This window comes from Lissotriton helveticus, chromosome 5_1 (genome assembly GCF_964261635.1).
Source record: "Lissotriton helveticus chromosome 5_1, aLisHel1.1, whole genome shotgun sequence".
Classification (NCBI taxonomy): Eukaryota; Metazoa; Chordata; class Amphibia; order Caudata; family Salamandridae; genus Lissotriton; species Lissotriton helveticus.
Genome location: NC_136065.1, coordinates 763,900,796 through 763,916,277, shown reverse-complemented (window position 1 = coordinate 763,916,277; position 15,482 = coordinate 763,900,796). Strand labels below are relative to the sequence as shown.

The following is a 15,482-nucleotide window of genomic DNA, read 5'->3' as shown; positions in this document are numbered from 1 at the left end:
AGATTCCATCTCAGTACCCAAGGTTAACCCTACTATACCCTTTGGTTGTGTACCACCACTGCTAACTGTACTAGGGGGTGCAGGTGCTTTAGGAGCTGCAGTGGTGAGGACTGGATTTTTCTTGGTGCATTCACTGCCCCAGTGTGAAACTGATTTGCAGGTATTACACCAAGGTTTCTTTGGGCCATCATTCTTCTTTTTCTTGTTTCCATTTTGGGAACCACCCTCCTTATTACTAGTTTGGGGGCCTGAAGACTTCTGGTCCTTTTCTTTATCTTTCTGATTCCCACCCTTAATAATAATAATAATAAAAGAGCTTATAGAGCGCTCAGTAACGCCATCGCGGCGTGTCCCCGCGCTGAAGCTATCAGTGAAACAGCATGACATAAGAGCCTATGATCTACGCAGTGTATAGTAGTGTTTTAAGCATGGCCCTAAACCTCGCTTCACTGCTCTCCAGTCTCAGAGCAGGGGGAAGTTTATTCCATTGTTGAGCTGCTAGGAGCGCAAAGGATCGTCCACCTAATCTAGCCTTCCTTATCCATGGGACTGTCGGCAGTCCGGCACCCTCCGAACGGAGGGTCCTAGTTGGTTCATATCGGCTGACTAAATCCTTTAGGTATGCGGGCGGCCTGTCCCAGACAATTCGGTGACAGAAGAGGAGGCACTTAAACAGCACACGTTTCTTAACAGGCAGCCAATGAAGCGCATCCAGCGCCTTTTGCGAGTTAGCTCTCCTAGGTCTTCTTAACACCAGTCTGGCGGCGGAGTTCTGTATGACTTGTAGGCGGCCTAGGCTGCCCTCGGTTGCCCCTAGGAACAAAATGTTTCCATAGTCCAACCGCGAGGTCACCAGTGCCTGTGTTAGTGTCCTTCTGGCCGCTAAGGGTAGGAGGTCTAAGGTTTTATTTAGGGTCTTTAGTATTCCAAAACATTTGCCCACAAGACGCCTTATGTGGCCATCATATGAGAGAGAGGGGTTCATCCAGATTCCTAAATTCTTAGCCTCCTCACACGGTATAGGAGTAGGGCCCAGGCATGAAGGCCACCACTCAGCTGACCAGTTTTCGCTTTTTCCCCCCACCACCAACACCTCTGTTTTAGAGCCATTGAGCTTTAAGCAATGGGAGTCCATCCACTCAGCTAGTGCCTGCATACAGGATTTAAAGTTGGTGGGGGTGTTAGAGGTGTTCTGCGATAAGGAGATCAGCAGCTGGGTGTCGTCGGCGTACGACACCAATTCCACCCCAAATGATTGTACAACTTTCGCCAGGGAGGCCATATAAAGATTAAAAAGAGTGGGGCTCAGAGCTGAGCCCTGAGGCACTCCCTGATCTAATGGCATCTCAACTGAGCGACATGTCCCTTGCTGTACCTGGAAACATCTTTCCGTGAGGAATGACTGTAGCCAGCACAGCGCAGGACCAACGACCCCGGCTTCGCTCAGACACCTTCTGGTCACCACCTTGGTTCTGGGGTTTCTGCTTAATCCTTGTTCTGACCCATTTGTCTGCCTTCTTTCCCAATTCTTGGGGAGAGGTCAGATCAGAGTCAATAAGGTATTGATGCAACAGCTGGTTCTGACAGTTATTAAGGATCTGCTCTCTCATTATAAGATTGTACAATCCTGTATAGTCTGAGACTTTACTTCCCTGCAGCCAACCCTCCAGAGCCTTAGTGGCACAATCAACAAAATCAGTCCAGTCCTGAGTCTGTGCTTTTTGGGTGTCTCTGAACAACAACCTGTATTGCTCAGTGGTTAGGCCAAACCCTTCAATAAGAGCACTCTTCAGGACAGAGTAGTTTTTGGCATCCTCAGGTCTAACTGTGAGGAGCCTATCCCTCCCTTTCTCAGAAAAGGAGTACCATAAAATTGCAGCCCACTGATCCTGAGGAACCTGCTGTACCATGCAGGCTCTCTCAAGAGCAGTCATCCATTTGAGAAAATCCGTCGTGGGCCGTCACGCTTTGTTAAACCTTTGAAGCACGTGTGTTTCAGCAGCTTATCAAGGACTGCACATACGTCGCTTTGCGTTACGACAACCTTTGATATTAATACTATCTGTTATGATAATTTTGTGAATAACCTGACGGACCCTGACGCTTTGGATACCCTATTTCTACTTGGAATATCTGCACTAGTTTATATACCATTATACTGGCCAGTTCCTCTTCTTTTTACAAATTTGACTGCACAACTGTGAGAAAAACCATCTAGTACATATGCCCTGACGAAGCTCCCATGGTTGGGGAGCGAAACGTGTTGGCTGTCCTGTGCACTTTCAAAATACGAAAATAAAAATATATTTTTGGATAAAAAAACTTTGGTCGTGTTGATTTACTTCAAGTTGGTGCTGCCTCCACTACTTTTTATATTCTCTGTCTGGAATTCCAGTGGGACTGAACCACCACAGCAGGCCCTGGAGGTTGACAGCACAATAAGACTGAATATTTTAAGGGACTTTGGAAATTGGAGGTGCTTTTCGGTTGATCTGCTGTGGAACTTTTTTCTTTGTCTCTGAACAACAACCTGTATTGCTCAGTGGTTAGGCCAAACCCTTCAATAAGAGCACTCTTCAGGACAGAGTAGTTTTTGGCATCCTCAGGTCTAACTGTGAGGAGCCTATCCCTCCCTTTTCTCAGAAAAGGAGTACCATAAAATTGCAGCCCAGTGATCCTGAGGAACCTGCTGTACCATGCAGGCTCTCTCAAGAGCAGTCATCCATTTGGGGATGTCATCCCCTTCCTTGTAGGGGGGCACAATTTTTGTCAGGTTTCTATTATCATAGCACCCGTCTTTCTCTCTAGGAATTATGCTGCCACCAGTGGCATCTAAGCCACACAACTTCTGTTCTCTTGTTAAAGCAAGTCTAGCTTGAGCCAGGGCTACCTCCTCCCTCTCTATCTGGAGTTTGACAGCCCTCATCATTGCCTTATGCTCTATCTTCTGAGAGGGAGTCATTCCTCTCTGAGATTCTCTTGAGGCACTAGAAATATGAGAGTCCCCTGATGGAGATCTCACTCTTCTGTTGCCTGGGAGAATGATGTTATGGGATCTGGGGAGGTGCTGGCCCTCTCCATTCCCAAGTAGGTCTAAGTTGGCCTGGTTAAGCCTGGCAACTACAACCTGGTTACCCCTCTGATCCTGATCTTCAGGTTCCTCTACTTCGGATTCCTCCTCCTCCTCTTCTTCTTCCTCCTCTGGAGTGGTCTCAGTCACAGGGGGGTTCACTCCATCTCCTAATTTTAAAGGAGCTGCACTCGCCTTATCTAAGTCATCCTTTTCCAGAATGGCTATCAGGGTAGGACTGGTGGGACTTCTGCCCCTTTTTAGCCCCCTTGCAATGCACAAGGCACACAAGTCTTTGTGGCTAAGTTTGTCATAGCTGGAAGTTGCCTTGGTAAGGTCAACTGTCACAGGCAGAGAGCTTGGAGCTTCACCTGTGCCAGACATGACTCTAGTGTGGTGTAAGTGATGCACCTACCTACACTAAGTGTTTACCTACTGTACCTTGATAGTGAGTTGTAGTCAGGATGTGCTACTCCCTTTAATCTACAACTACTAAGTTCAGTAGAACTTAAATATGCTAAGCTTTTGATTTATATGTACCTAAGGTACTTGATGTGATCTTTCAATTTGATAAAAAGATTGCAATGGTAAAACAACAGCAAGCTCAAATCCGCACCGCTGCGTACCAATGTGAGAAGTTGGCCTGATATATGATGTTTCCAATTCTGGAACCACCTTGTATCAGTCCAAACTATCCCGTATGGTGTCTGGTTGTAAGTCAACCTTGTAGACAAGCTATCTTAATGGTAGCATAGACTAAGCAGCCTTAAAGGCTAAACTCAAGAGGTCGTGTTAAGCGAGCTGTTTTACCAATCACAGTCCTGTAATATCAAATGAAAGGACACCACACAAGTATATATTATAACAATATATATGTTTATTTCTAAAAATAATCCCCAGTACTCTTTATGAACAAAGGGGCACAAGCGTTAAATCAAAAGCACAGTATAACATACAAAGTTGCACAATTATGGATGAGGGCGGGAGGCCACTCAGACCGTATACTAAGAAAGCGGTATAAGAGATACCAATCGAACAGTGGTTAGGCCTAGGGCCTAGGGAATCGCTGGGAGCAGTCGGGACAAGCAATGCTGAAGTCGGGAAAAGCCCGCGGGATTCGGGTGCAGTGCTTAAAGCACACGCATGCACCAATGTTAGTCAATGGTGCCTAAAAGTTACACAAACAGAGTTTTAGGATACTTCCGATGAATCTAGAAGGACAAAACTTTAGACACAGACCCTAGAGGTGTGTACCAGTGTGGGAACACCGGCGTTGCAATGTTACCTCACCCACAGGAAGCGGGTGCATAGGGTCGAAGTGGCGTTGGGTTTCGTCAAGCAGGTTCTGGGTGCTTGAAGCTGAAGATGCTGCAGGCGATGTGAAGGAGAAGTGTCCGGTGTGATCCAAGGGTGGATCAGAGTCGAAAAGTACCTGAAAGCAGAGGGGACAGAGTCTGGGTCACTCAGCAGTGACCAGGGTGGAACCAGGACGGAACCAGGCAATGTCGGGCGCAATCAGGTGGTTGTCGAGGAGCTTCTCTCCGCTGCCACGTGGGCTCTGGGGCATCTGCGACGTCCAGGAGCGGGTCACGAGCTGTCCCACGTAGGCTCTCACCGTCGGCACTGTCGGCTTCAAGATTGGAGCAAACAATACTTGGCAAGAGCAATCCACGCGGAACTGGAAGATAGCTTCTCACTCAGACCAGGAGGATCAGAGTGGGTGCTCCTTTTCAGAGGAGCTGGTGCAAGTCTGGAGCAACCAGAATCACAAGTCGTATTTAGGTTTTCGCCGGCACAGGGGCCACAAGCCAGCTGGCAAGTGACCGGGCCAACGCGTTGAGCCAAAGAACGCAGAAGGGCCCCATGCAGCACTCGTTGAGTGTAGAGGGGTGAACTTCGGTGCAAGAGTGGCTCAGGGTTGGGGCTTCTCAAACCCCGGTGTACAGCTTCGAGGGTCACTCGTGGGCTGCACGGTCAGCGTCTCGTGGTCTTTTCAAGATGGCGTGCCCCACGCTTCCGGTCGCCTCCACGGGTCTCAGCTCTGCAGGGACTGTGGATCGGGCTGTAAGAAGGCAGGCAAGCTTGATCTCGTCTATCTCGCTCGAGTTCCGGCGGGAACTGCAACAAAGCAGACGTCGAGGTGCTGGATGGTGCCTGTTTGCACAGGGTGGTCACTCCTTGACCACAAGGGAGATGCTTCAGTCTTCTACGTTGAGTAGGATGTCGAAGGGTCCAGAGTTTCGTTTCTTATGTTTCATCAGGATAATCTGCAGTGCATTGGCACTGCTCCCATTCTTATACCAATCTAGGGGGCTGGATTACCTTCTAGGTCCCCTCCTATGGGTGGGACCTAGGAAGGGGGTGGGTACACCCCTTTCCTTTGATCCAGGCCACGCTGGGACGGGGGCTGGTGAGCCCCAGAACCGGTTTGGCCGGATTATGCAAGGGGCAGCCTTGTGCTCCCCATGCAGTGTCTGGTTTCTTTCAAACCTCCCTGCTACAATCCACTATCTCCTGTCTGGGGGGGTGTGACACCTCCCTGTGACAGGAAACCCTTTGTCCAGGCCTCCTTGGCTGAGTTTCGGTCAGCTGCAGGAGGTCAGACCCGTGTCTGTGGCAGAAGCATCCATTTTGTGGATCTGAGGCTCTTTTAAAAATCAACCGCATTTTAGTAAAGTAACATGTCTTCTCCCACTAGAGGGGTGGAATGCTATCCCCGTCGCCAGGACTGGCGAGGGGATAGTATTCCAAATCGTTTGACACCTTACACGACATGTTTTGATAAAGCCAAACCAAAGTTGCCATAGAACCGCGAGGATTATAATGCACTTAATAGTATATGGTATGGCATTATCCCGGAACAGCTTAGGGACTTGTTCCCGACAGCTGCAGACAGGCTCAGCTCATGCTAGAGCTCCATCTCACATTAAACCACGCACTCTGCCTCCAGGATTGATAAGGCCTTCCATAGGAGTGGCTCACAGGTTTATATGTGTCCAGATATAGGTTTAGATATTGGTATACTATATCTAAGCAAGAGGTGATTACACCATCTTGCCCCAGCTGAGTGATCAGCCAGTTGTGTCAATTTAAGAACCAGCCAAGGGTGGCAAAAGATATGCTGCAGCCCCTGGTAGGCCTTGGTGGCACCTATGCCCTGAGCACCTATAGTGCATAGTACAGGGGCTGACAAGGAGTCCATTTCCAATTGTGGTATGTACCTATAGCACATGTATTACTAATTTAGAGAGAGAACAGCAGGCTGGGGGTCTGATTAGCAGGCCCACAGCCTCAGTAAGTCGAAAACCAGTGAAGCAAAAAGCAAAAATTTGGGGTGACCATAGGATAGCAGACCCTACTCTCCTACAGGGAGTTACAGTAACTACCGTCACCTCCGCTTTAGGGAAAGGAGGGGACCAGAATGCAACAGAAATCCTGTTCATGAGTTCCAGGAGTGTTCAAATATCAAAGTGGTGCAGCGCTCTTGTAGCACAGAAGCCCGCCAAGCTGTCCATCGATGCTGGTAGTGGAAAGACGGAACACATGCATAAGGATAGTGGGCATGAAACGAAAACAAGCACACTCTAAATGCATGCAGCCACAGGATGCTGCCGATTAAAACAACACTTGGCCATGGGACACTGATAAGAAAACACACAAGGAACAACAACAAAAATAACGCTACAGCCAATAGAAACAAAGGAAAAACAAAGTGGCGAGGACACAGAAAAATAACAGTTGAAGGCATGCTATAAGTCCCTTTTAAGATAGATTACGTACAAGTACAAGAGCTGTGCAGACAAAACCATAAAAGACCTCTGCATGATAAACCCAATGCAATTTGCGTTTTCCAGACACAGGATGTGTTCTAGAAGTTAAAGGGTACTTAGCAAAGTTAATATAATGGTCAAAGATCCCTGGTGCGTTAAATTATGTGTGTCAATTACATATACAACCATAGTGGTAGACACATATCTGGTTCATACAGATATTAAGCTTTCTTAGATAGCTATAGGAGTAGTTATATCTAAGGAGCCTCCCTATACCACATCACTTTTGGTTTGTAGTTTAATTATTATTATTTTTTTCTTAACTGGACAGCAGACAGTAACAAAAGATAGGCATATCTCAAAATGACAAATAGTTGTTTAACATACTTCCTGCATATGTGGTATCAGCACCCGTTCAAACTGCCTATTTTACCCTTGCAAAACAAAAAAACCTTTATGTGTGTCAAAGTAATGACAGTTACAGCATGAAATCAAAGTAATGCTAATACACGTGTGACCTTTAATTAGGAAATGCATATTTATTTAAGGTTCAAATCCACAGGAACAATACAGGAAATATCGGAGTCTGAAAATATTTAGGGCGGATTCTAATTCAATAGTTTCCTCCACTTATATACATTTGAGTCTCGTTCAAACGAGCAAAGAATATGAAAACCGGCAAAAGAAATATTCCTGGTTTATGCAGATGTTCCCTCTCCATATCTCTAGTCTACAACCTCAGGCTGTGAATGGTCTATGTATTACAACCATAAACAGAATTTCAGACTTTTAGAGCCTCTTCTCCCACACGACATTTACAGAATATTTACCTGGGAAGCAGTGTTGTTCCTGTGCTGAGGGTTGGCCCTGACACGGGGGTCATCGTCTTGTACAATTTCTCCATTGGCTAAAATCCGGACCATCGTCCGAGGTGCAATACTTTGCTTCAAAGCTGCAGTAAAACCCAAAGATCAACAAATGTGATAGAGGCTCAGAATTTTAATTGAAACATTTGTGCTTTCTTTTTCATTACCCAACAAACACTGGGACCATGAAGGAGGATAATTATTCAGTTCCTATTATGTCATTTGTCTCGTATCCTTTTCCATGGTTTTTGCACTAGACAATAAGTAGTAGACATTAAAATAATTAGATCCTAATTGTTATCTATTGGTAACCTAAACATAATTTGATACAGTTGCTTATGTTGAGGTAAACTGAGTCACTTGATTATTTTACTCCATTAGCAGGATACTCAGTATCTGCACTTGTATCTTATGCATACTGCCAAATTCACCTAATCACATACATAGCATGGAATGTATAAAAAGCACATCATTTGACAATAGACGTCTTTGGAGAAGGAGGATCGTCTTTCAATAATGAATTTAGTTGGATGTTTAATTATCCTTTTCACTTTCAGTGTATGAGTTTGTATAACTATAGAAAAAACCACAAGGCAACAAATTATTTTCACTAACTCAGAAAAATATCTTTGTTGCTTATGAACCTCTAATTTTTTTTAATCTATGTTAAACATCTCTTAAACCGTTCTATTTCATGATCTTTCAAATAAATGAGTGCCTTGGGCAAAAGTCACAAACTGAATGAAGGAAAAGTAGCATCCTTGAAACCCCAATTGAATATCGAAATATCAGATATTAGTTAAAATCTTTTTCGAGACCTAATTCCAGCCTCTATCATAGTAGCAGGCGGGACCTTTCAGTTGCAGTATTTTCATTACAAGTGAACTATCTATAACAAATATATACAATTAATACAACTGGAGAATGGTGCATTAACAATGCCATACAAAATAAAAAAGGAAAATAGTGGATTTTTTTTTTAATCCATGGCTCTTTAGCACAAAAGGTAAATAAACGTAAACGTTATTTCCCCTTCAACCCATTTGCTCATTTAATTAATGTTTTATCCCCTTCTGCTTAACCCGTCTTCTGCGTTTAATTCCTGCCCACGGCCTAAATATTTTGCCTCCTTCAAGTTGTAGTAGACAATGAAGACAGATTAGCAAAGGCTATTTTTACTTATTTAATCATAATTTATTAATTTGTGGTAACATGCATGGAATTTGGTTCATGGTCTAGTGTAATTTTGTACAAATTCATCCGTTAAATGTGCTTTATAATGTGACAGATTATTCATAAAATTCCATTTTCACTATAAACGATGCGTCAGATATTTATTTTATTCTCTTCCCTCAGATAAGCACACATTCTGATATCAAGTGGTTGACTGAGTGAGACATAACTGTCTTCTCTGTAGGCCTTACTGGCCTTTATGGAAAGGATTGGGAATAGACAAGGCCATTATGAATCCATTTAAACCAACTGAAACATAATTTGCTCAGCAAAAAAGGAGAAAACTGCTGTTATGTTATCACTATTTGTAAAGCGCGACAATTACCCGGAGGTGTCCTGGCGCTGAACCACTAATTCTTTGAGAACATAACCAAAAGACCAGGATTAGCGAGAGAAAAGCCAGGTTTTCAGTCCTCCCCGAAAGGTGAGGAAGTCAGGGGCCTTTCAACAAACTACGGGGAAGCTCATTTGAAGGTTTAGCTGCGCATACCATAAAACATCTCCCACCCCATGTGGATTTTTTGACGAGTGGCACAGTCAGCAGCTTGGCTCCTCCGGTGCGCAGGGTTCTTCCGGATATATACCACTGCAATTTCTGTTTCAAAAAATCAAGGCCTATTACTTGAAGTGCCTTGAACACAGTACTAAGAGTTTTAAACAGCACTCGATTCTTGACTGGCAGCCAATGCAGTTTTCTCAGTTCCTTAGAGATGGAGGCGAATTTGGGAGTACCTGTAATCAGCATTGCAGCTGCATTTTGTAGCAGTTGCAATTTGTTCGCAAAACGTTCCTGTATATTTAAATACAGGCTATTGCAGTAGTCGAGTCTGGACATAATAAGAGCAGTGACTACGGTCCGCTAATAAGTTGTAGGCAGAAAGGGCAGTATTTTCGTAATCATAATTAGAAAGTAAACAGTAGATACCACTGCATTACTTTGGTCCCCGAAGTTGAGTTTTTCGTCCATAATGACTCCTAGGTTATTCACCTTCCTAACAGGAGTTGGAAGTGTCCCTATGTCTTCTGGCCACCACCTTCGGGCCCAGAAGTTAGGATCATTACCGAACAGGATGACCTTGGTCTTGCCAGAATTCGATTTCAGGCAATTTTGTGACATTCAGCTCCCGATTGCTGCCATGCAATCATGGAACCTATCCTCAATTCTGGTTGTCTGAACAGGCTGTAAAGCCACCACAATTTGCGAGTCGTCAGTGTACGAAGTCAGGCTGAAGCCAAATAACCTGATCAGGGTAGCCAGTGAGGAGACAAACATTCAGAGGAGTAGGGCTGAGGGAGGACCCCTGGGGTACTCCACACGGCAGCGAGAAATGTTTGGAATTAAAATTACCGAGTGCCACAATTGAGATCTGTCCGACAAAAAAGATCTAAGGAGATCATAAGCTTTGCCCTGAATACCAAACTCAGACAAACGGTCCATCAGAACATCATGATGGACCGTATAAAAAAAAAAAAGCTGCGGACAGGTCCAGCATAATCAGAGCTGCTTTGCCTCCCCTGTCCACCGCCTCTCTTATCTCTTCGTAGACTTTATCAGGGCGGAGTCTGTGCTATGCCCTTCTCTGAACCCAAACTGAGTTGGGTCCAGAGCATTGGTTCCAGGTAAAAAGGTACCAGGCTGTGAGTTCATGTTTTCTCAACCAGTTGTGCAGGTAATGGGAGGCAAGATATGGGTCGGAAGTTATCTGGCTCCTTTGGGTCCGGGTTGGGCTTATTCAATATGTACAATATCGAGGCCAAATTACAAGGCCTAGGGAAGTGCCTGGCTTCAAACATTGTATTGAACAACAGGGTGAGTACAAAGGCCGCAGGCACCTGTGCCTGTTTAATTATTGAGACTGGGCAGGGGTCGTAAGGGGAGCCTGATCGGGTGGAGAGGAACAGCTTCTCAGTCTCTGTTGTGGACAGCGGCCCGAATTTATTGAAAACCGTTGAGAGATCAGAATTTGGCTGCCTTCCCGCCTACCGCACCCATCCTTCCTTCACATTAGGGTGACTAAAGTTCAAAAAGATGGCTTCTACTTTGTTCAGAGAAAGAATATGACGATATCATCGCAAAGTTCCTGACTTGCCTCAACTTTTGTCATGGTGGGGGAGGCCAGACTTGAGACAGTTTTAAAGAGTTCTTTAGTAGAATTGCTTGCAGAATTAATTCACCACGTAAAGAAGTTTTTCTTTGCTTCAAATAGGAGTTGTTTGTAAATAGCCAGACTTTGTCTATACTTTTTTTTCTCCTCTTCCATATAATCTTTCCTCTAGCTTCGCTCAAGAAGCTTACAGGAAAGTTTTTGTCTCCGCAATTCTTCTGAATACCAGGGGGCTGTGGGATGGGTCCTGCTAGGTCGTAGCGTTTTAGCTGGAGCTAGTGTATAACAGGCTGACTCCAACCAGGCTGCATAATGAGTGACCGCCTCTTCTGGATCAGATGGTAACTGACCAACAGATGCCATGAGTGCAGCCTGTAAGTCTGTGCTCTTAATTCTGTTTCAGGCTCTGCTTTGAATCTGGATCTTAAGGCCTTTCTCTGCCCAATTATGGTTAGCTAGGAGAATCTCATATTGAACTCCCACATGGTCTGTCCGGGTCAAAGGCAGTGTGCCCGTAAAAAGCAGGTTCGGGTGGTTTGAGAAGATTCCACCTAGAGTGTGTCCTGCGTGGGGCTTGTCACCTTCTGAATCAGGTCAGCACTCTTCATCAAGTCTGTGAGGGCCACTAAATTTACAGATGTTTTTCTTGTTTAAACTAACCAGGTGTAATAAAAATGATAGGCGGTAATAAGGTATGTTGGAGGAATATGCAATATAAAAGTTTAATTAAGGAGATAAGCATCACAACGGTAGTAGTAATACAGTCATTTAACGAAGACAATAGTAAAGTTCGAATTCAGTGTTGAAACAGTAAAAATCTGGAGAACAAGGCTTGTGAGCTCCATATTTTTGTGGAACACCGTAAAGTAGGGAGCATAACAAAAATAAAAACGCAAGAAGAAAGATTTGGAGAATTTCACATATAAAAAAAGACATCTGTCTGTAAATCTATGAAGGGCTTGCTGGATGTGGTTCCACTATGTTTATGTAACACGAAACAGTGCAACTGCAATGAATAAATAAATAAAAAAATTCAACAATGTTAAATATTATAAGAATACTTATAAAGTGCTAAATCCAGTGACTGGAAACTAAGCACTTTCCCAACATCAAATCTAGCCTTCTTGATATTGTCAAAAAGGACATAAACAAAAAGAGATTATCTAAATACGATGAAATCCTTCTCAATATACATCTGTGAATATCTATAGATGTCTTACACCAATCCAGATTAGATATTGGGAGCCAACAAAGCCTCCTAAAATGTAGGCAATAAATCATCATAATCTTCGTGGGAACATAGCTACTGTCTTAGCATCTACATTTTCAAGGTTTTCTTGGCTATTGAATAACATGTTCAGTGATCCAAGGTGTATGTTGTTGCAGTAATGATTTCTGGTAGAGATTATGGCCCTATCAATAAGTACTTTCCTGATTAAATGTTGCTGGGTCCTACAAAGCACAGATTATGTTTGTCATTAATATTATAAACGCCTATCCCATTGTGTATTACACATTTATAACAAATGTTTCTTTGCCACCATTCCTCTTTGTGGTTCACATTTTTGGCTGAGGGAGTATTGAGGCCAGATAGCTGTGAAAGGGCCTGCCAATGGGACCCAAGCATGCTGGAAAACAGAGCATTGAAGTATGTCTCTGACACATAATATTACATATCTATAAGCATTTTTAGTTGGAGTCTCGGCAGCCCATGCGCTGCTCTGTGAGGCACGCTGTATTGAGATACAGCATAGAAGCTCTGTTCATCTTTTCAATTGGCTCCTGTTATCGTCCTTGCAAAATCATGGTCTTAAATTGTGAATAGGCTCAGTAGTTCCTCCTTGGTACCGCCTTGTCTGCATTTGTAACCTCCCATAATGACTGGAATTTTTATTTGTGTTGTTACAGTCTGCTTTATAAGTCGATGAACACTATTTTTGGGGGCAGTTGGCAAGCTCTGGCAATCTGTTGCCTCTTTCATAGAAACACTTTGAGCAGTAGAATGCATTTCGGAGAACTGATGTGGCATGTCTCCTACATGCAGCGAAGAAGGCATAAGTAACTGTACCATTTGCGAGTCTATGTAAGTAAGTTGATATTTTAAAGATATATGTAACAAAACCAGTACTCAGATGCATCGGGTTCTGGCAGTCACACAACTTGTTCTGGTGTTGTGGGCTGCTGATCAGCTGCTGCAGGAGAGAAGGGGAGGCGGGCAGGATGGCACTCGGCACAGTGGCTGATTATTATGGCTGGAAGAGGCATTTGCCGCTGGTGAAGACGTGTTAGGAGCGTCAAATGGGCAGCATGTTTTTGGCGGCTGGAGGGGGAGCAGATGAAGCTGCAAATAAAATTAAAGTGCAGGGCTTTTAAAATCAGTGCCACGCTAATCTAAATTTGAGCATTTAAAAAAATGGAGGTTGGCGAGCAATAGTGAAAAAAGCGTAGCGGCTGCAGATAAAATTAAAATGTGGCGCTTTAAAGCTGCACATAACATAGCATGGCGCTTGTAAAATCGGCGCTGCATTGATTTACATTTGAGCATTTTTAGGTGGAACAGCAATCTTTAAAAAAGCGATTTGCCCGGTACGTGCGTGGTTGCCAGTGAAGCAAGGGCCATGTTAAAACAAGCATTTGCAATGCAATGGGTCTCGCATTAGGAAAGTTTGAGCTATTGGTATTGTAAATGGCAAAGTTTTTATTTATGTTTTTTTTTTTTAAATAGCTAAATTAATAGCTTTGTCATTTACAATGCCAATAGTTATAACTTTCGCAAATGTGATACCTATAGCATTTGTAATGCAATATGTTTTGTATTTACATAACTTACATGGCATCCCAAAAGCGCAACCGCGCTACGCCGCCGACCTGCGACTAGGAAGTCAGGCAGGCCGGGCGGGACAACCGGAAACAGGAAGTAGGAGGGCGGGAGCCTACCCCGCCTCCCACGGAAGAGCCGGAAGAGCCGCGATTGTTTGCAGCACCGGAGCAGGCAGGAGCCTACCCTGCGCCCCGGTGCCGAAGAAGGGAGGAAGAGTCCTGCTGCCGGTGAGTGGGGCTTTGTGGCTGGCCTGCGAGGGCGGGGGGGGGCATGTGTGTGTGCGCGCGGCGGCGGGCTGTGTATGTGTGTGAGCGTGCGTGCGTGCGTCTTGGAGTCTGTGTGTATGCGTGTGTGACTGTGGGGGAGGGGGTTGCCTGTCTGGGTGCCTGCGTGTCTGTGTAAGTGCGTGTGCGCGTGCGCGTGTGTGTGTGTGTGTCTGTCTGTGTGCATGCATGCATGCGCATTAGGCTGGGAGTATGGGAGGGCGGCGCAGGACGGAACGTGCGCGTTCGCGCACACGAATCCAGCCTGAAAAAGCTTGTGCACCCTCTTGTCCTCCTTCCCCCCAGACTGATCGCTATAGGTCTCCAGCTGGACACATGCATCCTTGCGGATGCATTTTGCCAGCGAGACCCAAAAAGGGCCTCACTTACGCAGTTGCTGCTGTTATTTCTAACGGGAGGGAACTGCGAGCAGCGATGTCGTAGTGAAAGGTGGTGGTGGGGGCGGGCTCTAGTGTTGTGACGGGTCAGGCTGCAAATAACATTGATGTATATTTGAGCATTTTTAGGTGAACAGCAATTGAGAAAAAGGCGATGCGCCCGGTACCTGCGTGGCTGCCAGTGAAGCAGGGGGAGGAGTGTGGGTGGGTACATTGCATGCTCTGTGAAGAGAAACGTGGGACGGACAACAAAAGCAATAACTAAGTGAAATCGCCTGAGCTGAAACGAGCTGCCAAAGGCGGGACAAATCAGTGGAATAGACCAATAGAAAGCCAACATTTATAAATGTCACAAGAAAGAACCAACGGCAATGTGTGGGTGTGCCAAACCCCACAGAAGAAATAAGAACAGGTCGAAGGAAGCTCAACCTAAAAATTATCAATTTCATAAGATCTCTAGGTTCAAATCAGTGACCGTTTTCTGCTTTCTTGAGTGAATTAGAAAGCAAATATTCCTCTTTGTCCTACTATACTGAGGTACTTTAGCTATCCTGTGCCAAGGTTTTTAAACAATTATGGGACTTGAGAGAAGAAATAGGTCAATTTTTAATAACTATAAATCAAGGCACAAGCTTGTTTTCTGATCTAGTATGGTTACCAGATTTATCCTTCGTGGTTGATATAACAAAACACCATTACGATTTAAAACTGCAAGGAAAAGATCAGATTATTACTAGCAGGTGTGCCCAAGTTAAGGTATTCAAATGTAAGCTACTTTTTTGGGAAAAGCAGTTGTAAAATGGAGATTTAACGCACTTTCCGACATGCAAAATGAACAAATCATGTTTAGGTGAAACTGCATCGCATCAAAAATAGCAGAAAACATTTTAAGCCTTAGAACTAAGTTTGAAACAAGGTTTGCTGATATTAAATCATTGGAAGACCAGCATTCTTTG

General features: G+C 44.6%; 1 protein-coding gene across 1 annotated transcript in view; it reads right to left on the bottom strand.

Annotated features, from left to right (window-relative positions):
• FAM241B (family with sequence similarity 241 member B) overlaps window positions 1-15,482 on the bottom strand; it is a 123,096-nt gene that overhangs the window by 48,240 nt on the left and 59,374 nt on the right. Inside the window, exon 2 of the mRNA XM_078643240.1 lies at window positions 7,671-7,792. Within this exon, the coding sequence (XP_078499366.1) occupies window positions 7,671-7,763 (93 nt within the window). The 5' untranslated portion in view covers window positions 7,764-7,792. The remainder of the gene's footprint in view (window positions 1-7,670; window positions 7,793-15,482) is intronic.